The 24,451-nt window shown below is 47.3% G+C and overlaps 4 protein-coding genes across 4 annotated transcripts; 3 read left to right on the top strand and 1 right to left on the bottom strand.

The window, feature by feature from the left end:
- Positions 1-5,928: 5,928 nt before the first annotated feature.
- Positions 5,929-6,235, top strand: EDB93DRAFT_1079591 (uncharacterized protein; the record flags this gene model as incomplete). Its single annotated transcript, XM_041445470.1, has 2 exons — positions 5,929-6,013; positions 6,069-6,235. Coding segments are annotated over 2 exons (252 nt in total), but the record flags the coding sequence as incomplete, so codon positions are not given.
- Positions 6,236-8,184: 1,949 nt separating this feature from the next.
- Positions 8,185-9,825, bottom strand: EDB93DRAFT_1310181 (uncharacterized protein; the record flags this gene model as incomplete). Its single annotated transcript, XM_041454807.1, has 7 exons — positions 8,185-8,601; positions 8,661-8,836; positions 8,887-8,962; positions 9,020-9,034; positions 9,090-9,237; positions 9,389-9,487; positions 9,543-9,825. The coding sequence occupies 7 exons, from the start codon at positions 9,823-9,825 to the stop codon at positions 8,418-8,420; spliced, it is 981 nt and encodes a 326-aa protein (XP_041310819.1). The 3' UTR covers positions 8,185-8,417.
- Positions 9,826-10,169: 344 nt separating this feature from the next.
- On the top strand, positions 10,170-11,741 carry EDB93DRAFT_1127023 (uncharacterized protein). Its single transcript, XM_041448766.1, has 4 exons — positions 10,170-10,626; positions 10,677-10,784; positions 10,834-11,319; positions 11,393-11,741. Exons 1-3 carry the CDS (start codon positions 10,516-10,518, stop codon positions 11,293-11,295), a joined length of 681 nt encoding a protein of 226 aa, XP_041310820.1. The 5' UTR covers positions 10,170-10,515; the 3' UTR covers positions 11,296-11,319; positions 11,393-11,741.
- Positions 11,742-20,886: 9,145 nt separating this feature from the next.
- On the top strand, positions 20,887-21,563 carry EDB93DRAFT_1247194 (uncharacterized protein; the record flags this gene model as incomplete). The annotated part of the gene is made up of 2 exons (XM_041452558.1): positions 20,887-20,895; positions 20,970-21,563. The coding sequence occupies 2 exons, from the start codon at positions 20,887-20,889 to the stop codon at positions 21,561-21,563; spliced, it is 603 nt and encodes a 200-aa protein (XP_041310821.1).
- Positions 21,564-24,451: the final 2,888 nt, after the last annotated feature.

Consider the following 24,451-nt stretch of genomic DNA (forward strand, 5'->3'; position numbering starts at 1 on the left):
CGAGGAATGAGAGGATGATGCGAAGATCTTTATCACGCTGTAGAGAGGTGTCGTCTGAAGGGATCCTGGTGTCGATAGATGGGGGAACTAGAGTCGTGAAGGCTAGCGTTTTCTTTATCGTCTCTACAATTCCTTCCTCAACTCCCTTTGCCACCCATATCCCACTGTCCAGAGTCTCATCGATGCTCTCATCTATCTCCTCCGAAGCTTCCTCGTCGGGGTCTTCATCTGCTCGTGGTCGTCGAGACAGACCGTCTGGACCAGCATGTCGTTTTCCAGGAACATGACGGAGTTTGAAATCGAAGAGGGAGATTCCCGCGATCCACCTGTTGATTGCGGCGTTGGGGTGAACATCCGGGTTACTCAACATACCCTTAATATATTTGGCGTCGACTTCCACTGTGAACGTTCTGAGTCCGATCAGCCATACTTTGGCCGCACGCAAGGCGCGAAATAGGCCATATAGCTCAACTTTCGCCTGTGAATAACGGCTTTCTCGCTCGTTCCAGGTGACTGAACCGAAACGAGCAGGACGACGACGGCCTTCATTGTCGAGTTGCAACAATATCCAACCGCATGCGATGTGTGAGGAATCAACCGCAAGTATGACTTCGTTAGGAGAGTGATAATCGAGAGGTTGGATAGCGGGGGAAGCAATTATGGCTGATTTGAGCTCGTCCATGGCCTCTTGCGTCTCGGGAGTCCATGCAAAAGGGACGTTTGCGCGAGTGAGGTTGGTTAGGGGATGGGTAATACGTGCGTAGTCTCTAATCCAGGTGCGAATGGTTCCCGCTGTGCCCAGGAATGCTCGAACTTCTGTGCGGGTTTTGCAAGGCGGCCAATGTTGAATTTTGGCGATCTTCGCAGTATCTGGGGTGCGACCTTTGTAAGAACAGAGTTGCCCCACAACGAGTACTTGTGGGACGCAAAGGAATAGTTTCTTTGCTGAGACAGTCGCGCCGGCATGTTTGAGACGATGGAGGACTCTGTTGGCGTCAAGGCAATGTTCCCAGACGAATCTGCGGATACCTGGGTTCTGTGGGAGGACTTCGTAGGATCCATCAGGCATTTCGTATCGAGTTCGAGGACCTAAGACGTTCACGTCGTCTTGAAAGTTGGGGGCGATCTCTATCTCATCCTGTAGAATAAATGCTACGTCGTTTTGGAATACAGCGGGAGAGTCGGTCCAACCTTGAGGGAGCACTGTAAGACGAAAGGTGCCGAGGGGGGTCTGGAAAGTGGTGATGTCGCGCGATTCTTCGGCGAGCGCGCGGTGGTCGAAGCCAACGAAGAGATCCATCATCGAATATATAGCGCGCCCTGCACATTGCTCTGCGAATAATTCTACATAGGGCATGGTTGCGGCATCCTTGACAGTCACTGCGTTCAAGGGCTGAAGATCATGCACAATACGTACGGATCCATTTTTCTTTGCGACGCAGAACCACCTCGACTGATATGAGCTATTGGATGCTTCGTAAACTCCCGACGCTATCTTCGACTGAATGAGTTTGACGACCTCTTCGCGAATGCCGGGGGGAATGGGTGGTTGTCGATGAACCCAGGGAGTGTGTTCGATGGTTGGAATAATGACAGGTGGGAAGTAGTCGTCACGGAAACGTCCTTTCTCCGTTTCGTCCCAAGCGAGAGCTACCTCGTTGTTGGATAGGACTTGCGCGGCGAGGTTTCGTTCTTCCGGCCACAAGAACTCGTTTGAGAATACGCCAAGGTCGTCCATACGTTCTTTCGTGAGGCGTTTGCCAGGAGTGAATGCTGAGGGTGTGGGGGTGAGGGGAGGAAGGGACAAGAGAGGGTCTTCTGGAAAGGTACGGATGATGCGCGCATGCGCTGGCATGGTGGTAGGGACGGGTCTGACCTTGTTAGCGACTTTCTTATAGGCAAAGGAGCGGCGAAGGGGATCTATATCGAAATGCGCTTGGAGGAGGAATTCGGCGAAGGAGGAGAAGGTGAGACGAGATTCGGGGATAGCATGGTAAATGTCCGTCGAATTGGTCGGCAGGATAGCCAGCTTCGGATTTGGCAGTGAATTAACGCCTCCAAGTTTGGCATTGATCTTCATGCCGAGATTCGCACAATACTGGTCATTGGCTCTCTCGATCTTGTTCTCTCGGCCACGCTGTGTTGGGAAACCAGCGATAACGTCACCAAACGATTTGATGGCATGGTAAATGTTCGTCGAGCTGGTTAGAGGGGAGTAAGAGGTAGGCAGGGCCGATGAGGATGAGTGGGGGGGTATGGAAAGAAGTGCTGCCGCTGTTAAGGCAAGGGAGGGATGAGGCCAAGGACGAGGGGTGGTTTTGACGGTCCTGGTGATATTCGGGTCCATAGGATCGTGCACCGAGACATGAACATTATTAGTGTCCTCGGCTTTTGAGAGGCGGACTAATCGTTGCCATGGTCGTCCCAAGAGTAATCGATAAGGAGTGTCTGGTACTACATACGCGTGGGCCCATGTCTTAATTCCCTCGACGTCTATTTCCAACATCTCTAAGCATCCAGCCATCTCCTGAGATCCTCCATTTGCCGTTTGCATGTGCATGCGAACGTCTTGATTGATAGGCGCGTTCGTTTTCCTCCAGACATCCTCTCGAATGACGACAATCTCTGACCCTTCGTCCAGCAACCCTAACTCAGAGTGTGTCCCGTTCAACGTGACGCGAATTTCTCGTAAGGGTGTTGCGTGCTCGATTTGGAGGGGTGGGGGGCTGGTTAGACTAGTTGTGACCACGTTTTCAGGGCGCGCGGCCGCGGGCGTTGGCACTCGTTGGGTGCGTGAGTACTCGACTGCCTCCTTCCTCAGATCTGGACTAATCGACAGAAGATCGGATACCGTTAAGTGTTGGACAGGCATATTGAGGATCGCTTCATAGAGACGTTTGGCTGCATCCGGTGAAGCGGCCTTTGATTCGTACTTGAATGCCGGTTCTTTCTTTGTCTCACTAGTAGCGGTTTTGACAGTTTCCATTGGTGCGACGCGTGATGAGGACGAAGGGTTGGTAGATTGTGCGGAGGCCGGAATCGAAGCAGAGTGCGATGACGAAGGGGGTGTGATAGATTGAGTTTCTGGGTTGATTGCTGCTTTGGACTTGGACCTTGTTATGGCAAGTGTTTCCGCTGCTTGCTCATCCGTTTCTTCTTCGACCGTTACTATCACAGCATGGTTCTCGACCACTGGGTGACACTGCAAGAAATACGACTCAGTGATGAAGGCTGAGCTAGGAATTTCTGACGGAGTGATTTGAGGTTTGGGGTCTTGGTGAGGAGTTTCAAGGGGAATGGAGTTGGATCCTGTCGCAGGAGTAGGAGAGCGTGCTGAAGCATACCTAGAGTCGATTACTTGTTTGAAAGTCTCGTTTCCGAAGCGTCGTATGCGCGAGCGATCTGGGTACGCAAAGTATGGTCCGTCGCGGATGATTCTTCCTGCCCGTAAATATTCTCCTGCTATCGAGCAAGTGCGCATAACGTGCGGTCCTCCGCAAAAAAAACACGTTGGAGTTGACGAATTTCCTGAGGACGAATGAAGGGGTGGGAGCGGAAGGTACGATAAGGCAGGTTGTGCGGACGTGTTGGCAAGGTTCTGTCGTGACTTGGGAGGGGCCCATGCCTGCGCTGCTGCGGGAGCTAGACATACGAGACGGGTGTAACACCCTGAATAGGCAACATCTCCGATGTCGAGACCGTGCATCTTCCGTGCTAGCGCTTCTACTTCGTCAATCGTGGTTTTAGCAGGGGCAGGAGGATTCGGAGGAGACGTGAATGCTACTCGCTTCGTCTGTACTTCCTTCCGTATCTCCTTCCTCTCTTCTTCTTCGTCTGAGTCCCATAGTGCCGAGGGCTTGGCTCGTACGGTGCGTCCTTCTCGTATTGTTCGTATTCTGGTCGCTATAGGCTCATTGAGGTCTGCGTCAAAAGCGTCATCTGAGAATACGAAACGCCCTGCTTTGAGAACTTCTTCAAAATCTGTGGCCTCCGTCCTCGAGTAATTGGGGTCCTTGAGCTCAAGTCGTCGGTCGATAGCTCGCCGAGTGACCATAGGGAGTCCTTGCCAAAAGTATCGATCTCGTTCCCGTGTTGAGATCTTCCCGTTGACGACGAGCCAGTGAGCTATGGGACGGAACTGCCTATAGTATTGTAGGAGTTCCGTCTCGGTTGAAATATCATTGTCGACATTACTGATCACTATTCGCTCTAAATCGCGTATAGTGTAGCGTTGGCCCTTTGCAGCACCCGAATACTGTGCTAAGATACTGGTCTTGAAAACGTCGAAGTCTTTGCTCTCGTAGCCTGTCAGTGTCACCCAGAATCGTTTTGTTGGAATGTCGACGTATCGCACGATAGTTTTGCACTTCTCTGCGGGAGTAAGTGCACAAGCATCCGCTAAGTCCTCGAAGAGCTCGAAGAACTCCAACAATTCTGACGTTTCACCATTGAATGAGGGGGCTTTGCTAGAATTGGCCCCTGGCATGGCATTAATGCCTTTGGACGGGTTAGACATGCTTGATAGTACCGAGGTAGCGGGAAAACGATGCGCAAAAGGGTGCGATAAGGTGGGAGGTGCTGCGGAGATGGTGATGTGTGATGGTTGCGATGGTACGAGTGCAGCAGGGGCTATGACCTGGGTGATAGGAAGGGTAATGGTGCTAGGAACGGGATGTGCAAAGGGATTCGGTAAGGCGGGAGGTGCTGCGGTAGGGACTGTGTTTTGGACGCTAGGGAGCGTGGTGGTTTTGGCGATGGGAGTGTTTGGCGGAGGTACTGGAGCGCGAAGGAAGTCAGGTCTGGGAATAGGAGGGAGGGATTTCGCTGGGGGTGCGCCTTCGTTCGGGGAAGGGGCAGTGGGCGTTTCTGCTTCGAATACGGCTGGTCTTAAGGTGAAAGTCGGCTGAGGGATGGCGGGGAATGGGGAATTTGTTTGGAGGAGTCGTCCCACAGTATCGTCGTCCGATAGTGAAGATTCAGTTGGTCCTTCCGAAGTATCTGCGTTTGTATGAACGGATCTGTGGCGAACTGGGGTCTGGGGAAGGGTGAGAATCGTCGGTTGTGCTAAGGATGGGGCGGAAGGAGAGTCAATGGTGTTTGCGCGGGATCTGTTCTTCTTGGGAGCCAGCGCAGTTGGCTGCTTCTCGAGGCGAATTTGCGCGTTAGGGTGATAATACTTTGAAATAATTATGATAAGCGTGGTCCAGAGACCGGGTATGGGACGAGTCAGACTAGAAGATCAGTGAAGATCAGCGAATCCGACTCGAAGTGCGAAGGGGTGTTAAGACAATTCCCCTCGCGGTGGGCTCCAATGTGTAGTGCTGCTATTGAGTTCGATAAGGGAATGGCGTAACTCAAAGCGATAGGATTGTTCTTAGGATCGGACGCGAGCTTGTAGCGGGGAAATCAACCAACGTTCAAAACGAGTCTACAAGGCCGTATTTTATCTATGAAAAGGTAAGGGTCTTGGTTATTACGAAAGGGAGAGTTTGATGAGACGGAGAGTGGTGGCGTTGAGCCTGACAGGGTAGGAGTAACGGAAATGAGTTAAAGTATGTTAGTTTTTGAATGAAGGTAGTAATAGGGAGCTCGCCGTGCACAGGAATGACGAGAGCTGTTAGGTTTTTGACTGCTTTTTGGGACGAAAGGAGTGAAACTAAAAGAATGACGAGAGAGAGTTAGGTGATGAGTCCAGGGTATAGTATGAATGAGGGTGAAGGACCGAGCTGGTCGTTGAGAATAACGAGAAGATGAGGGTAAGGAAAGAGAATGTGTCCGCGTGACTCGGACGCGAAGCGTGATGCTTCTTCGCATCAGTGAGTCACGCGGATGTCGAGACGTAAGTCCTTGAATCTTATTATGAAGCCTTAGTCGGGGTGTAGAGGATATGGAATCCTTACAATGCCAAGGTGTGATTGCGGATAAGTAGATTTCGAACGCTTTACTCCGTACGTGAGGGAGTTATCCAAGAAACAGGCTGTAACCTCACAATCTCTGGAAAAGATTGAGGACGGTAGCGTTTTCCCTATCACCTGGCATTCGTGAACGAGTACTGAAAACTATCCCAGCGGTGTATGCCATCGTGGTCCGAGGATCTGAATACGACATCCCCCCTGATATGCTGGATGACCTCATTGCACAGTCGATCTCGACTTTCAGTTCTACTACCAATGCGAAATCCAGACCTGGTCAAAGAGACGTTCGGAGCGGAGATGATTATGAGGATGAGATTTAATATAGGAATTTTGTTTGGCAGTCACAATACTAATACGAACTTGGGCAGTCTACAAATTTATATGCCAATTGCACTCAGATTTCCCCCTATATATGTACTACACAAGAAATGTCAAACACCGTAGTTTGGCCCGATCTCATCCCCGGGTCAACACACTAACGTCATTCCGTTTGTCTATGGCATTTCCTATGTTGAATAGCAGCTGTGAAGATACAATATTGCCATATGCAACAGCTTTTGTTCTTCGCGGCGTGGCGTTTGTGGTAAGATCTCGTGACCAACGACAGGTATCAAATTTTCCAGAATACTCTCAGATCCAAGAGTCAGAAACCCCCTGAAATGTGAAATCGTGCGCAAGCACCATTCCACATCGAGTACTGGGACGTTCAACGAGGAAATAGCTACATTGTTTTCTGCGATCAACAACGGCAGATAGATCTGATGTGCGAAATGATCTTGCCTAATGTACACATTGCATAGATGGCAAGATACAGACCGAACAATGTTCTGTGCGTGATTCGCTTGTTAATCGGTTGGAAGCATGACGACTTCATGGATGTCCCGACCGTGGCGTGCAATGAGCTTGCAATGAGTCCACACGCGTTCGGAATTATTATGGGTGCTCAGTCATCCTCATACACCAGAATAACATAATCCCATACGTAAGGCGAAGCGCTTCGTAGCGTCCCGTAGTTGATAGGGGGGTGGCGCGACCATGAGATTAACCGATCAGTGAATATATGCGGCGGACGAAACAATCGAGCGAACGGACATTTCATTGATCGCAAGACTGTGGCACCCACAACGCCACTCCCGGCTGTGCACGCCTGGGCAATATTCATGAGAATGGGAATTGGAGAGAACGTTAGAATATACTGCAGCAAGCAAGCCAGATGAGACACGCTAGAACGCGCCCCAACAGAGCCCAGGTCCGTATTAAAAGTAGACCTTGTGTTATTATCAGAAGCAGTGCCTGTGCAAGGAGTGGTTCGATACAATCGATCGCTCCAAATACATCGAGCCCTGCAAAATGTAATCAAAGTCAAGGCAGTGCCAGTGAGTAAATTACCTGAGAATAGCGAAGGCTAGCCTTACATGATGCCGCTTGATATGGCGGTAAGCACTGAAGGTTCGGATCTACTGAACCGAGTGCTCTCGGTCTGAGTGTACTTGCACTTGCGGAGCGAATGAATCCACAAGAGTGGTTAGAAAAAGTCTTTCATAGACTGATAGCGATTACTAGAACGTTGATAAATGGGAGATCGAACAAGCATCGGGCATATCCCCATGATCTTCCCCCCGGGTCAATGAGACCTAGTAGTAGGACATCAAAATCAGTTGAAAAGGCGTTTAATGAGAGTTTTCACCACAACTTCGAAATTGATGCAACAGTCGAATGCCTGGTGGGGGCGAAACGAAATGAGTAGTATACACATGTACACCCACCAGCAGCCTGGCGCAGCTCTAGCAACTGAACCTAAGTTAGCCACATGATACCATAAGTCGCCCACTTTAAAAATAATTATGTGACACGTGGGCAGCATGGATTTCACCTAGAGCCTGAAAGTAATTTTAGCTTGAAACTCACTTTCACTGTTTGAGGACGCATTGCGATTGTCTGAGTATGAGACACCGCATTAGCAGTGGTGATGATTGGATGCACAGAGAAAACAGCTTTGTGCACAGTCAGCGCAGGGCTAGTCGTTATCCTCCCAGACCTCGTGGGTTGCGATTACCATCAAGTTGAATGCCTGGGGCCCATCCGTACTGTGGATTCCTGAAATTTCTTTTCGGCCACTTAAAAGTCGCCCGAATAATATATTGTTCCGTTTTGAAGCTTGAAATTTGTTCAAATTCTGTATTGGGGAAAGCCTCGTGCGTGGTACCCTGGGAGCTCTGAAAGACGGCGGCCTTTGTGAATTATGAGCGACCGAGCTGCAGTGAGTGTGTCGTTCTGATGCCATCAATTATCACTGCAGGTCAATTTACGTGTTAGACGTTGATGTGACGTGTAAGATAAGCAGATAAGCCGCGATTCGTCTCGAAAGTGGTACGTGTATATTGGCTGCAAGAATCTATTGGCTGAACGTGAACTGCGATTACGATACTAAAGTAACAATTACGATAGGAAATATTGAATGAGAGGTCCGTTGAAGAATATAGGCTATGGAACAAACATTGATTACCGTCTCCCTATTCTTCGGCGAGGTAAAATCTGCACAACCTCATCGTCTTCATCGTCATACGATCCGAGAGCTTCATAAACTGGTGGCTGGTAGGAAACGACAAGGTCTTGATAGCGCCTTCTACGATATGCAGTTTCTTTTGCCTTTACCGCATTCGCTTGGGCGATTTTCGTCCATTTGCTGTAATAAAATTACGCAAATGAGTCGATGCAATTAACTGAATGGACTTGAGAGCTTACTCATGACGCTTCCTCCACTCCGCTAACCTGTCTCCCTTCTCCTGCCATTCTAATCGTCCGCTGATGGCAAGAGCGCGGATATATTGCTGAATTACGGCATCCAGGGAATAATTGAGAAGAAGTGGTTTGGTCGTAGACAACGCAGCGCGACACACTGCACATGCTGGAGACGTTTTCTGCAGTGGGGCTCATGAACCCTAACTTGTCCTGAAATAGAATATCTTACATTCTGGGATATCCAGCCTTGAGCGCATTCTCCGCAGCAGCTGTGGCCGCAAGGATTGCATAGGTGTGCTGCGACCCTAAAGAAGAACAAGGTTTTTGTTATAAAATAGTGCGATGCAGTATGAAACACTCACATGATATCAAAGCATCTACAGGTATTGAGATATCATTTCGCAGGCGAGTACACCAGGTATGAGTACGCACATTGGACACATGATCTCGTTCTCGAGACCCTCTAGTATTTTGTTTGCTGTGTCACAACTGTCTTCGGCACTTGTCTTGCCTTTTTTGCTGGCGGGCGATGTTTGCGGTGACGACAGTCCGCGCTTGCGGTCATCTAAACCGGGAATAGCTGTTCATGCGTACGAGCTGTGTTGGCTCACGTTGTACTATCAAACTCTATCATACTCACAATATGAATGATAGTGGGTTTCAGACACCGTGTAGATGGCGCAATGGATACATAAGAGGTTAGACCATGGTCGGCTTTCAACGAAACGTACCAGCGCGGGCTGTTGAGTCAATATCATCTTTAAATATGCAAAGGTTGAAGAATGTGTGGAACCCACTAGCAATCGACGACTGAGCAGTGAAAAGAGAAGCTGTATGCGTCGAGTTGAACATAGGGGTTGTACCATTAGTGAAGGTTTGACTTACCCCCGGGTCGAGGTTGACCATGTGCGAACTGTGCTTCTAGAGCATCTAGAGCGGCGATGGTTGACTCATCTATTTCATCGTCGCAGTCGTACTCGGAAATTAGGGGTGATGTAGATGATTGCAATGGCGGCGCTGGTACGATCACGTTGGGAGGAGGATCGTACAATTGAGGCCTGACCGAAGCTGTGAGCGGAATCTCCTGAAGACCTGGAACGTTGCTCAAGTCCAGTTGTCCGATGTCATCTGGAAATTCATCATCGCTATCTGCAGGTTGTTGTGGCATTGGTGAAATCAAAGGACCTTGGATGGGCTCGAGCTCGAGCAGAACCGCACGTGATGTGATCACGTGCACCCGATCGCCTTGTTGGCAACCATAGATAGTTTAACATAGTTATTCCCTTTTCACCCAGGGCTGCCGCGCTGGCTGCATCTGCATCAAAGTTTTTTTTTTCTTTTTTTTTTTTCTCGCAAGCGGAGAAATTAGACCAGAAATATATATAAATATTTTAGATGCTCCCAGGTATGGGGATGTGAACAACGTGTTTTTTTAGAGTCTAGACGAAATTATCGCCTTCCGGTTGCCTCCTGGAAGGGATATACGGAATTAGATTGATATAAATAGATATTGCCAAGACCCTGCCATTGTCAAAATTAGTACCTCCGTTTATTTCGTCACCACGTGTCCACACAGCTGTACAATGGAGCTCGTCCTCATCCTTCAGCATTTTCCTGTTGAATTATGTGGCCAGATAATATTTTTGAGAAACGAAACAAGTGTTTTCTGCATGTTCAACCACGTCGTCAAATTCCCGCTCAGATATAGGACCCTTCGGGTATCCGAGCCTCACCTTGGCTTGGCATTCTAAATATACCAGGTTCAAAGATAGAATTTTGGACTTGGCTCACCTACAAAAACTCTGCGGTTGGCGCCGTTCTAACCCATTCGCTGCAGGACGCTTAACAACCCACCTAAATGAATTCTGGCCCTCCTTACCCAACTCAGGACTACTCTCGTTTGCCCTACCATTCAATCGAGGCAGACTATAGGAGACTCATCATGTCCAGTTCACAAATACTAGAACAGGTCAGCGTACTCTCAAGTATAATATTCCTTAGATGCTCACAATAACTCAGGCACCACCTCCTAGCCTCAGAGAAATTCTTGGGGCATACAAATCCAAGGGTGACGGTGACAGAGATATGCTTATTGCCATGTTGAATGCAAAGAGCGCCGAAGACCAGGTAGGCCTCCTCGTATATCTTCGGTTGTCTGTCGTTGACCCCTTTATAGCGACTTGCGTCTGTCGCTTCATTGCACAGAACCCTCCTTGAAATGTCTGCAGCAGATGTTCGGCATCCAAGCCCTCCACCTCCCTCCCGTTCCTCACCACCCGCAGTACCTCACTCAAAACATGGACTATATTCAACTGACATGACCACTGGACGTGTCTCCCCTCAAATATTACCCGTGGTCAGGGAACCACCTCAACTTTCTCAACCACCTCGAAAACGCCAACGATCTTCTCACTCCCCTTCATCACATTACGAATTACGCACATCTCACACATCCTCTCGCGACTTGCCACCTTCTCCCTATTCGTCTCGGAGCGATTCCGAGGAGTACTCGCCGCGGTCCAGAGCATCAATGGCCATAGGGTCATTACTCTCCACCGGTCCTAGCAGAGATGCTCCGGAGGATTCCCAAAATCATTCAGAGGGCACCCAACACACGTCCTCTGGAGTTTCACTGTAGTGCTTGTACAAGTCTGTTTCATTACTTATTGTTTTCATTGCGTTGTATGGTTAGTTAGCATTACTGTTTGTCAGATTAAGCTCTCGTAATCTCTCACCTCTCCCTGCCCCTTGTGGGACCCGCTGTTATGATTGGTACCAGCAAATGGCAGTGAAATGACACGTCCGATGATATGGCCGGAACTAATGACCAAGATAATGGGACGCCAAGAACTTGTTTTTATTTTTATTTATGCCCAGTTATCTTTGGAGTGCGACCCTTTTGCTTTTGAGTTTGAATCAAAGGTATTGATCAGTGCAAAGCGAAAATAACTACTCGCACCGCACGCACGTTGGACACCTGGGTGAGACAATTTGTTGCCTGGTCCTAAGGCGCCAGGATGATGAAACAACTTGTACTGCATTCGTACTAAGTAAGGTCCGTGGAATTACAACATGTGTCTGTGCTATCGGATAGAGAAGAATGTACGGTAAACCCTTTCGAGCTTGGCTCCCTGGTGTCGCACGTCAGTGACTTGTGACACCCGTGAGTCACCTAATATATGAACATTATAATTAGTTACAATATTACCCAACACTAACATTAAAATATTTTCTCGGAGGCGGTGCCATGTCGTTGCTGTGCAAATGCAGGTACGGCCGACGCTGACGTACTCTGACTAATCCTTATTTAGCACCGGTTGGTGGCGCTTGCCGGAACAACCTTGATCGACTAAACATTCGACGTCAAAACTGACACATGTACAGTGACAAAAATATAATTATAGACATTACATCTTATCTGAAAAAGAAAAAAAAAGAGAATCAAGCCTCAAGATCTGCACCAAATGTTTGTGACATTCTAATTTCCATGACATTGTGGACAAACAAATTTATTTCTGCATTACTTGGGAATAGCTTCTGACAGGGAGTGAAATATGTCTGCAACTGGTCTCAAAATTAATTTTCCTATGCAGGTTGGCCAAAATTTTGGCTAGTGCCTGGCTATGGACCATAAGCCAGGCAAAATTCATGGCTCACACAGGGCTTTGGCCCAGTGCTGCTGTGGTCTGGTTCAGTCTGGTTCTCAAGGGTGTTTTGTTGAACCTAGAACCAAACCTTGGGTCTGGTTCAGGCAAGGAGAGTGAATGCTGGACCAGACCCTTATGGACACATTTGCAAGTGTTCAGTTTGAGTTCAGAACATGTTTGAACATCTGAATGCAACATATAAATTTCAAAAAATTGATGAGTAACTAATAACTACACCATATCCACGACATAGCATTCATGAGGTGCGGCAAACTCAGCTTGAGCTGTCATGGAAATATTGTTGACTCTCGTTATGACATCGTCTTCTCATGTATATTTCCTTTTCTGTTTTGTCACGTGTGTTAGTTCATATATTGTCTCCGTTCTGTCCTTTCATACCTCAGTTGTTCTCTCCCAGACACTGAGGTATGTTTTCTACTCTTTCATTATCTCGCTGTGTCTCATCATAGATTATTCAGCGTGTCCGTCTGTTAGGTATTACTGTAGAGATACGCACTTAGCTTTGTCACAGCATCACACGTCCGACGAATCAAAGCTATTTTGTGTGACTGTCACACAAGATTGAAGTCATCGAAGGTAAATTGTGACACACGGTAAAACATGAAAAAAAATGCAAAAATGTTCTCAAAAATTCTTGTACTGATTATTTGCCATGCACCTCGCTTTACATGACCAAAATTTTCTTCATCACCATCAGCTGTGAGCTCTTGCTGACAGCAGCTGGTAGTGGTGCTGATTCGAAGCTATTTTTGACATGTCACAGGTCACACCCATCTTCGAATTTTTGAAGCTAAGGTTCAGTTGGTCACACCCAGATGATGTCGAAGCTAAGTGCGTATCTCTACAGTATATTAATATTAGTTGTTCTCTCCCAGACACTGAGCATGTCTGTCTGTTAGATTCTACAAATATGACCCTGATGATACCCACTCTTCAATAGCTGAAGGGCCTCAAAAGTTAATGACAACAAGCAATTATGGTGAAGATGAGGAATCTAAACTGTAGGGAAAGTTGGTGCTAAGCTAAGCAAACACAGATAGACCCAGGTGCGAGTGAAAACATCGACCCAAGGGCAGCTGTCTGGGTAAAGGGAAACCTCTCTGTGGAGATGGAATCTAAATGACAAGTCTCAGCATCGTGATAAGAACTGCTAGTATTGGTAGTACCTAAATGACAAGTCTATGGACGAAGACATGGTGAGAAACGAACAGCGTGCAGACAATAAGATACATACCTCAGTGTTGTGATAAGAACTGCTGAGGTATGAATGACAGAACATGACATATTATATATGATATAGTATAGAGTCCAGAATGTCATATGAAAAAGGAAAAGTTCTATGGGCAATGACGAGTAGTGACAAGGCGATGACAAAGATGACGAAGTTGTACTTGTTACGACTTGGATGGTATCTGTTGGCGACGCTCAAACAGAGCATATGTCGTCAACGGTCGTGGACGTCTTTGGGCTAGCCCAAGGTTAGGGGTCTTACTTGGTGAGGCTTCGGCAAGTAAGATTTGACGCCTATGTCCAAATCGGGTAGCTTACGTCAAGCGGGTGCTAGACGATGAGCTGTATCTGCCAAGGCTTACGACACCCGAAGGTTAATTGTAAGATCGTCGTTAATTAGAAGGACAGAAGTCCGACTAGTTTAACAGGGGCTTTGCTCGTTGACGAAGTCGATGAGTAAAGATCGAGACTATAGGCTTATCCGCGAAGAGCAGATAAGAAGATAGAATATAGACTGCTGGCTAGGCAGAAGGGATCACTCTGGTGGGAGTAGGAGGTCAAGAACCAAGTAGATTCAAGTTAGGGAATATGGTACATGGTAGCGAGTTTATATAGAGGACAGGAGGCGTATTAGTGGGTGATAACTCATACTACCAAGTGAAGTAAACGGTAAAGGGCATAACCATAAAAGGAAGGCACGTTCGGGGTGAGACACGGGTGAACCAGAACGTGCTTGATAAGAAAGTGAGTCAAAGGTCAAAATAAGAAGTGAAACGTGCAGGAGCACGATCGTGCAGCTGCGGAGCTAAGTATAAGTAACATGTGCGACTGCGCACTGAGTCAAAGATCGAGAAAGGGGAAAGGGCAAAGGGGATGCATCGTGCATCATATCATAGGTTACCGTCCGGACGGTAAGGGCAAAGAGACTGTCCACAGGATTAGTCAGGTGGTGGAACAGAGCATGGGTATGCTTCGTCAGTGAAAGAATCTGGCCAGATGTACTGGCTCTGCTGAAGCAACAGATAGAGAGTGAAGGGGAATGCGAGGATGACAAGGATGACCAGGGTAAGGTCGGGGTAAGGGTATGATGCAAGGGCTGATACGAGGAGGATTAGGAGAAAAATGATAGGGGCCCAAGCGTCTAGATGTTCTTGTAACAGTACTCAACACACTCCCTCAACGAGGCAATGCTTTCAACAGGACACGAGAGACAATCCAGAACGATGATGAAGAAATGCAGGATGAGGCAAGATTTTAGTAAAAATATCGGCGGTGTTTTTGTGGGTGGAGACCCAGACTGGTAGGAATATTTTGGATTCAATGTGGCGTCTGATAAAGTGGAAGTGAAGGTCGATGTGTTTTGTGCGAATGTGGTTTGCAGCTTCCTTGGAGAGGGCAATGGCACCTGCATTGTTGGCAAAGAGCTGCATGGGAAGGGGTAGAGGAATGTCGAGGCAGGAGAAGAAAGATTGAAGCCAGAGCCCATCCTGGATGGCGGCGGTGAGTGCCATGTACTCCGCCTCAGTTGAGGACAGAGCCTGTGTGGTTTGTTTCTTTGCCAAATGGGAAATTGGGCCACCACTGAAAAACCAGACATAGCCAGAGATGGAGATTCAATCTTTGGGACAAGACACCCAGTCAGAGTTGGAGAAATCATGAAGGTTTGGATTGGTACCGTTGCCCCTGTAATGTGTGCGAAGATTGATTGTGCTGGCCAGGTACTGCAGAACATGCTTGGCGGCAGAGTAATGCTTGAGTTCTGCGCACACATTGTACTGTGCCAGATGCATAACAGTGAGCGTGATGTCTGGACAGGTGTACATTGCGAGGTATAAGAGCTCACCAACCAATTTCCGGTATTCACTCTGAAGATTGTCGATTTGGGGAAAGATGTCGGTTGGATGACTGAAGGGGAAAGATGGGTCCAGAGGAAGAGAGACAGAGTTGCAGTTGGTCATCCCGTGCTCCTCTAGTAGGTATGCGATGTAGTCTTCCTGATGCATCCAGAACTCACAGGTCTTATGATTGTGGACGAACTGGATCCCCAGGTACTTTGTCACTGGCCCAAGGTCAGTAATCCTGAATCATTCAGTGATCTGTGCCTTTGTGCGATCGAGGAATGGGCAGTTGTTTGATCCCACGAGTCCATTGTCTATGTGCCATGCAATAATGCATATTATCCTCACCCCCTTGTTGTTGACACAATTAAAAACAAATACGGCATAGTCAGCTTCGCAGTGGAGGAACCCGAGACATGCAAGAACTTCTCATAGGAGCTCGTACCAATCGTATGCTGCCTGCTTAAGGCCGTAAAGAGAGGAGAGTAGATGGGCCACAAGATGAGAGCTGTTGGGACCAGTGCATTCGAAGCCGGGAGGTTGTCGCATATAGACATTCTCCTGTAGTTTTCCCCAAAGGAAAGCATGCTTCACATCGAAGCAATTGAGTTCCCAATCGTGGGTGGCTGAATAGGTGGAGATAATTCGAATGGAGGCTGATTTAGCAACAGGTGCGAAGGTCCGTCCAAAATCAACACCTGGAATCTGAGAAAAGCCTTGTGCCACCAGTCTGGCTTTGAAAACAGGTCCTCCTTTAAGATCCTGCTTGAATTCAAGCACCCAGCAGCAGCCTATAGCACGACAGTCCAAAGGCAGGGGTACCAGCTCGTAAACATTCATTTCGGACATCAAGTTCATCTCCTTCTGCATTGCTGCTAACCAGTGGTCATGGTCAGTTCGTTGCATTGCTTCATCGAAAGTTGCAGGTGGAATGCGGAGGTCATAGCCTGGTGTTAGTGGGTTCTGCCATGTGTCGCTCCGAACAGAGAGGCAGGCAACTTCAACTGCAATTAGATTAGCAAGCACTTGAGGGAACCCTATCTCCTCATTGTTGACCTGAATCGTCTCTGGATCATTCACAGGGCAAGCAGGAGGATCCAGCATCTGAACAGGTGCATCTGCAATGGGTATGTCAGGCATGTCGACATCAGTAGTGGGAGGAGGGACCCCGTTAATGCATGCGGTTTGGAGCTCTCATTGACAGGCTAAACGAGCCTTGTCAGCGGTAAGATGGCTCTTAAATAACTGACCCTTCTCTGTGGGGACAGGAATGCGACCAGAACGATGGATGATGGATGCATGAGGAGGTGTGGCGGCAGTAGGAGGTGCTGGGAGTGATGGAGTTGGTGGTGCAGTCATAGCATCATTGTTGTTGTCGTCACTATCAGGAAAGGGGTGATTAGAGAGAGTCTTGTTGAAGATGACATCACGAGAGTTAAAGAACGCGCCAGTTGCGACATCACGGCAACACCATGCCTTCACACCAGGTGGGTACCCCATGAATAGTGCTTCATGTGAGCGAGGGCTGAGTTTCTGCTGTAATTCAGGGGGAATGCATGCAAAGCACTGTGCACCGAAGACACGGAGGTGAGACAGGTTAGGTTTGATGCCATGAAGCATCTCATACGGTGTTTTACCTGCGGGAAGAGCATGAGACTCCATGCAATTGAATAAGTAGCAGGCCGTGAGTGCCGCTTCGCCCCAGGGACTAGGTGGTAAGTGAGCATAGTCTAACATGGCATACATCCGACCTTCAATGGTGCGCATGACTCTCTCTGCCTTCCCGTTCTGTTGATGTGCATAGGGGGCGGAACACTGGCACTCTATTCCACTGTCCTCAAGGTTTGCAGTGAAGGCATCATTGAGGAATTCTCCCCCATTGTCCAATCGGAAAACCTTGACATGTGACCCAGAGAGATTTTCCCAGCATGCACGAAGTATGCGCCATGCATCGAGAGCCTGATCTTTTGAGGCCATGAGCTGAAGGTCGAGGGCATGCATATGGTCATTGAGAAAAATGATGAAGTACCGCTTCCTGTGTGGAGTGATGGTGGGGATAGGTCCACAGACATCACTATGTATGAGGTCTAGGCGCTGATGTGCGTTCAGTCTCAGAGCAGTGGAAGGGTTGATGTGGATGTTTGGTGAGGATGCAGGACTCGCAGTGGGACAATGGAGAGGACAACTGGACGGTGACTCCATTGGCTATCCGATTAAGGCGCATGACAGCATCTCTGCCGATATGCCTGATGTGCACGTGCCACAGGTCTAGGGATAGAGGAACTTCTGCAAAAGCGGATAGCTCAGGCGTGTGAGATAAGACAGGGAGAGGAACCTCAGAAGGTACAAATTTGAGGTGTGGGGCATAGAGCTTGCCGGTTGCTGGGATGAAACATAGCAGGGAACCTTTGTAGGCAAGTTTGCAGGTCATGTTCACCTGAAAATTCACATCCCACCCCTTAGCATTCATGCAACTCACTGACAAGAGATTCAATAGTGCGCCAGGAGCATGGAGGCAGTTGCTCAGGTGAATGCGGAGCTGCCGCTGACTGATGGTAAGCCACACCATGCAAGTGCCCCGTCCAGTTGTTTGGAGGACTCCATGATTGGTGGTGAGGATGGACACAGGTTCCTCAGTAGAGTAGGTATGAAAGAACCTTTGGTCCTTGACAAGTGTGACAGTCGTGCCAGAGTCTAGGATGGTCGTGAAGGGCAGGTTGGCACAGGTGATCTCATCTGGAATCTCCACAATTGATGCAAATGATAGGTCTTGCATAAGACTGGTGAGATCAGTGGCAACAGCAGCAATGACAGGTGTTACAGGAGGCGCAGAGGGCACAGATACCACAGCTGCAGCAACTGCTGCTTTGTCATCCTTCCTCTTATTGCGCATCCAGGGCGCTTGCCCCTCCATTCCACCGCCCTTCCCGTAACAGTGGGTGTGATCATGGTCGCCTTTGTGGCAACCAGGCATAGTGCAGAAAATCCCTTCTGGATTGTATTTGTGTTTGCGGAGGCTAGTGATAGGATTTACATTACTGGCGCTCGAATTAGAAGAGGTCGCATTGGCATATTCAGAGCCAGGGTGAGCAGAGTGAATGGATTGAGTGTGGACATGTCGGGTGGCTTCTGCGGTGATGCGAGACATGCAACTTTCAATGGTGAAGGTGGAGGGTCAAGTGGGAGTCGCAAGCATGATCTCATCATGCATGTGTTGCTCTAACATTGACTTGAATTGTTGCCAGATGGGTGTATGTGGAAACCCAATGAGCAGGCTATAGACAGCATCAGCGTCTCGCAAGAAAGCTCCAGAATCATGAAGTTGTTCATGCAGTATGGCATGCTGCCCGACATAGTTAGTTGCATCAGCCGAATCCTTCATCCGAAGGGCATTGAGTCGCTGGCACAGCTGATATTGGGCACTAGTGTCTATACGATTGAATGTTCTGTAAGGATCTGCCACACTTTATGAGCAGTGACTGTGTGAGAACGTGGTACTAATGATCCGACCGATGGGCTAAGGCGACGAGTAATGAGGTCTTTTGCTTTGACATCATTCAGTAACCATTTGCGCATTGCAGTCAGCTCGGCGGGTGTGATGTTATTCAGATCAACTGCAACAGGTATGACAGAGAGTGTTGCGAGAATATCAGTAGGGTCAGGAGTTGTGTTGACATGGCACCAAAGATCCTCACATGCCAGTGCGTATTGCATTTTGATTGACCAGCTGACATAATTTTCTGATCCTAATAACTCAGGGATATGATCGTACTTGCCCATGGCGATACTGCTGTGGGGGGAAGAACGTGATGTGATGAAATGTGCGAGCAGCGAGTTGACGTGAGTGGAGTTTGTCGTTGAGATTCCGTTTGATGGCTTAGCTAAAAGCCGGGGCTCATAACCTGTGGAGATGGAATCTAAATGACAAGTCTATGGACGAAGACATGGTGAGAAACGAACAGCGTGCAGACAATAAGATACATACCTCAGTGTTGTGATAAGAACTGCTGAGGTATGAATGACAGAACACGACATATTATATATGATATAGTATAGAGTCTGGAATGTCATATGAAAAAGGAAAAGTTCTATGGGCGATGATGAGTAGTGATGAGGTAATGACAAAGATGACGAAGTTGTACTCAACACTCTCTTATAAAAAGAGGGACACCAAACTAATAATAGGGTAATAGGACTAAGGAAAGTGTGAAGCACAAGGTGAGAGTGATGCAATGAATGATATGTGGATGCGCGAGTGCGAAAGATGAAGGGTGAGATGCACGATGCAAAGGTAGTGCGTGCAAGCGAAGGCAAAATACAAATGAGCAAGAGAGATGAAGGAGAGACAAAGCGAGACTACTGTTAACACCCCAACTAAGGTTGGCTGATGCTAAGGCGAAGGACTGACAACAAATACGAGAGACTTAGATAGTCACTGCAATCAACAAGTAAAATTCCCTTGTATCTAAGGACACAGAGAAAGTGGGTGGAAAATCAACCCAGAACATAAGTAATAGAGGGGTATAAGTAAAATAGCTAAGTGCCGCTAGGCGCGCAGGTCCAAAGTGACGAGCCTGAACAGGCTATAAATAGTACGTGAAGTATGTAACAGGGCCTCAGTTACATGCAAAGCACAGAGCTGAGTATTAGTGATGGAAAACAATTAAGCAAAATGAAAATATGATGGGAAAAATGCACCAATGAACTTCTAAGGATGTGGGATGGATGGACAGATGGGTATGTGGACAATGCGAGTGTGGATGCACAAAGCACGCAAACATGAGAGGCCGCATGTGAAATCTGTGAAATAAAACCAGTGTGCTAATGCGCTAGATGTATCCTGTGGATTAGAGCTGGAGTTTGTAGGGAAAGTGGGAGAATTCAGAGGGAAGTGTCTGTGGAGATGCAAGTCTCTACAATGGTGTGAAGTCCCAGTGATGCCCCCACTCAAAAAAGCTCATTCCAAGGCAATGGCAAAGCCCTGAATAGCAAGGTAATCCTTTGCAATGCAAGTGATAGTAGGATATTGAAGAGAATAATGCTAGCAGAAAGTCTGGGAATTGGCCAGCCTGTGTGAGGTCTGGTGGAGTTGATGCAGACATCTGTGTCAGGAGTTTCCACAGAGTCTTGTAAGAGTTTTTCAGTCAGCACCCAAGGTCTGTCTGCCTGCCATCTTATATCATCCGCTCATCACCCTATCCTGCTATTGTGCCCGCCATCTCTGTTATTACCTGCCATCGAGTCTGTTATCTCTGTTACTGCCTGTCATTGTTGTTATCACCTACCATCAGTTCTCTTGTTGCCTGCTGGCTCTTCACAAGCTATGGACACCATGTCAGGCACTTCATTGTCCTCATCTGCCTACTGCCTCACATCCCTGGCATGATATTGCGCATGACAGCCATTGGCCTAGTTGTTGATTGCACAAATTGTGGTAGTGCTGTAGCACTCACAATATGCCAGAGTGACCAGAATGGAAATGCAGGCAAACCTATGGCTCTGGTAAGTGCCAGTCACTGCTTCATCTCTGCCTTGAACTAATTTCATTTCAAGCACATGCACTGTTGATTTTTAAGTTCTTCCCTGAGCCCCTAAAATTTCCTGATGTCCTTGCAACCATTCCCTCATCCAGCCAGTCACCAACCCCCTCATCCTCTGCTCTCCTTGTGGATCCTGGCTTGTTGACATGGCCACCTGCTTTGAACAAAAAGAAGTTGTGCAAGAAAGGTTCAGCATGTCTTGGTTCATTCTATTGCAAACCTCATGCTTTGTGCTGCATCTGTGGGATGTGTCTCAAGCACTGTGTGGAAATTTTAGGTGGATGTACCTTCCACCAGGCGAAGAGCAATAACTGTGAGCCCACAGATGAGGAAGAGCAACCCAAGCCTGAATATCCTTGGACTGACTATGAGCTCCCTGTTGACAACAAGGGTTTTGGATATGAGGAGCTCCGACAAGCTCTCCAGGTCTTGCTCGCTGAACAAGGTCTTGAAGTACCATTAATTCCACCTCCAGGCCTTTCTTCAATCCACAAGCTTTTGAAATCTGTTCCTGGCCCTACCCCATCCAAGTCACTTGCTCTTGTCCCTTCTCAGCTGTCTGACAATCCTACTCCAGTGTCTCAGCATATGCACAGTATACCTCCCGCAAGTCTTAGCAAGCCTTCATAGGCACCATGAATCACAAACCAGCTTGATCCTGTGTGGGCCCTTGACTTGCATGTACAATGTAATGATGGTTGTGGTGCTGGGCTCAGAACTACAGTTTTTCATACTCATGTCAATACTGGAAACATATGCGCACATATGTGAGCCACTCCGCATCAGATCTGGCACATTGGACCTTCGGACATCGCATCGGCCGATCGCACTTCACTTGCACTTGTCCATCCCATGTCCTGTCCTTCTGCACTAGCCCCTCTAGGTGTGTAGTTACTTTCATGCACATTTTCTGACATTCGGACCACATTATTACATGTCTGCAGCACCTTGTGTTTATTACCTAGATTCTCAGATCCGAAATATCACTACTATCTTTGCCTATCTATAGTATTCTGGATTTCTATGTACTTACTTAAATACTCTGTGGTGACCCATAGTAATTATCATCCAGTAGTTAGGAGCCATTTCCTGACTCTGCGGATAACCCAGAATATTTTTGTAGTTCTTAGTTGCATTGTAAAATATTACTGTTCACTCACTATCATACTCTGTCACTCATTATACTCATGCATACCACTCGCAATCCAACACTTGTTATACAGTTTCCTGACCTATTATCATGAAGTCCAAAAGTACGAAATCTCAGACATCACACTTTGGCTTCAGACATCAGATAAGTACCCTCAGACAACATCGGATTACCATTGGACATCATTTCATAGCTTCGGACATTTGTTATTTGCATTACTGATGCATTTATACTACTAATACCATATAGCAATCCCTTTAGGATCGAACACACTTGCTCTGCAAGTATAGCAGACTAGGTTGTGCAAAAGATCTACCTAAATATTGTTGTCTAGGTAGTACCATTTCTGCTGAGCCCAGTAGAGATTTACTCTTTACAACATCAGCCTGGATTCTTTGGTAATGTTTTCTTTGACCGCAAATCTAATTACTCAATGAACGTTCAAGTATGTTCTCTTATTCTTTGAGAAGTTTATTTGACATTGTCCTATTAGCTTATATCTACACTTGACATATCAATCATTGACTATGGAGTTGGTCTCCTGGTAGTCAGCATGATGCAATAGCTTGGAAGCAGACATACTTGCCTCAGGAACATCATGTGCTTCTCAATCAAGGTGAATAGGTTTGGGCTGATTCAGCTTATCCTCTGCAAACACGGTGCCAGTCACCATATAAGAAGTGAGTAACATGACTCTGTACTTGAGAGTTAAGGACATATTATGTTGATTATTAGGCCTGAGAAAGACACACCACAGAACACCACATTCAACTATCATATTTTAAAGGTCTGCATATGTTTGGAGCATTATGTTGGATTTCTCAAAGGTTGATGGCCATTGTTGAAAGGCTTGCAGGTTCATATTGATGGTCAAAAGGGGATTCAGTATGCTGAACTCTAGATCACTGCCTGCATTCACTTGTACAACTTTGCAATTCAACACAAGGATAAGGGCAATATCACAAATGATCAAATTTTCAGAAGCGGAGTCAAATACATCAAGGATCAATGAGAATTAGAATGAGAGTGGCAATAAAAGCAAAGGGAGATGACAGCTAATATTGAAAGGGTATGGAATGAAAGTAGTGAAGTTCTGCTGTTGGAAGCAAAGATTAAATGGGTGATTCTGAAAGAGGAATTACTTAAATGGCTGGATACTTAGAAAGGAGTGGAACTCAAAAGGAAAGGATGGTAGAGATGTGAGTAGAAGATAAGCTAGTTAAGAGATAGATCAATAGCCCATGGAATAGATGGTCCAGAATGAGAAGGGCCACTCTGATGTGAGGGACCAGCAATGTTAGATTGAGCTCATAGATGCTTGAGTTCAATTTGCTATTCAAGCATGGCTGTTACGGACTTGGATAGTGTCTGTTGGCGATGCTCAAACAGAGTGTATGTTGTTAATGGTCGAGGATGTCTCTGGGCTAGCCCAAAGTTAGGAGTCTTGCTTGGCGAGGCTTCGGCAAGCAAGGTTTAATGCCTATGTCCAAATCGGGTAGCTTATGTCAAGCTCCACTTGACAATAAGTGTATCTGCCAAGGCTTATGACACCCAAAGGTTAATCATAAGATCTGCGTTAATAGAAGGACAGAAGTCCGACTAGTAACAGGGGCTTTGCTCGTCAACAGAGTCAATGAGTAAAAATCGAGACTAAAGACTTATTCGCAATAAGCAGATAAGAGAGTAGAAGATAGACAGCTGGCTAGGCTGAAGGAATCACTCTTGTTAGGAGTAGGAGGTCAAGAACCAAGTAGATTCAAGTTAAGGATCTAGTTACATGGTAGCAAGTTTATATAGAGGAGAGGAAGCGTATTAGTGGATGATAACTTGTACTACTGGAAGAAGAAACAGTCAAAGGATAAGACTATAAAAGGAAGGCATGTTTGAGGTGAGTCATAGGTGAACCAGGAATGTGCAGATAAGAAGTGAGTCACAGAACAAAAACAGGAAGTGAAACAGGCAGGGGCACAATCGTGCAACTGTGGATCTAAGTATAAGTACAACGTGCGACTGTGCACTGAGTCATAGAACGAGAAAGAGAAACAGGGCAAGGGGGATGCAATGTGCATTGTATCATAGGGTACCTGTCCAGACGGTAAGGGTTAAGGGGACTGTCCACAGGATCAGTCATCAGGGTAAAATGGAGTATGGGTATGCTTCATCCAAGAAATGGTTTAGCCAGATGTACTGGCTCTGCTGGAGCAACAGGTAGAGAGCGAAGGGGAATCTGAGGATGGCGAGGATAACAAGAGCAAGGTCGGGGTGAGGGTATGATGCAAGGGCTGAGATGAGGAGGATAAGGAGAAAAATGGTAGGGGTCCAAGCGTCTAGATGTTCTTGTAACAACAGCAAGCTCATGTGTACATTG

This window comes from Suillus bovinus, assembly GCF_016758785.1.
Source record: "Suillus bovinus strain UH-Sbo-P2 chromosome Unknown EDB93scaffold_9, whole genome shotgun sequence".
NCBI lineage: Eukaryota > Fungi > Basidiomycota > Agaricomycetes > Boletales > Suillaceae > Suillus > Suillus bovinus.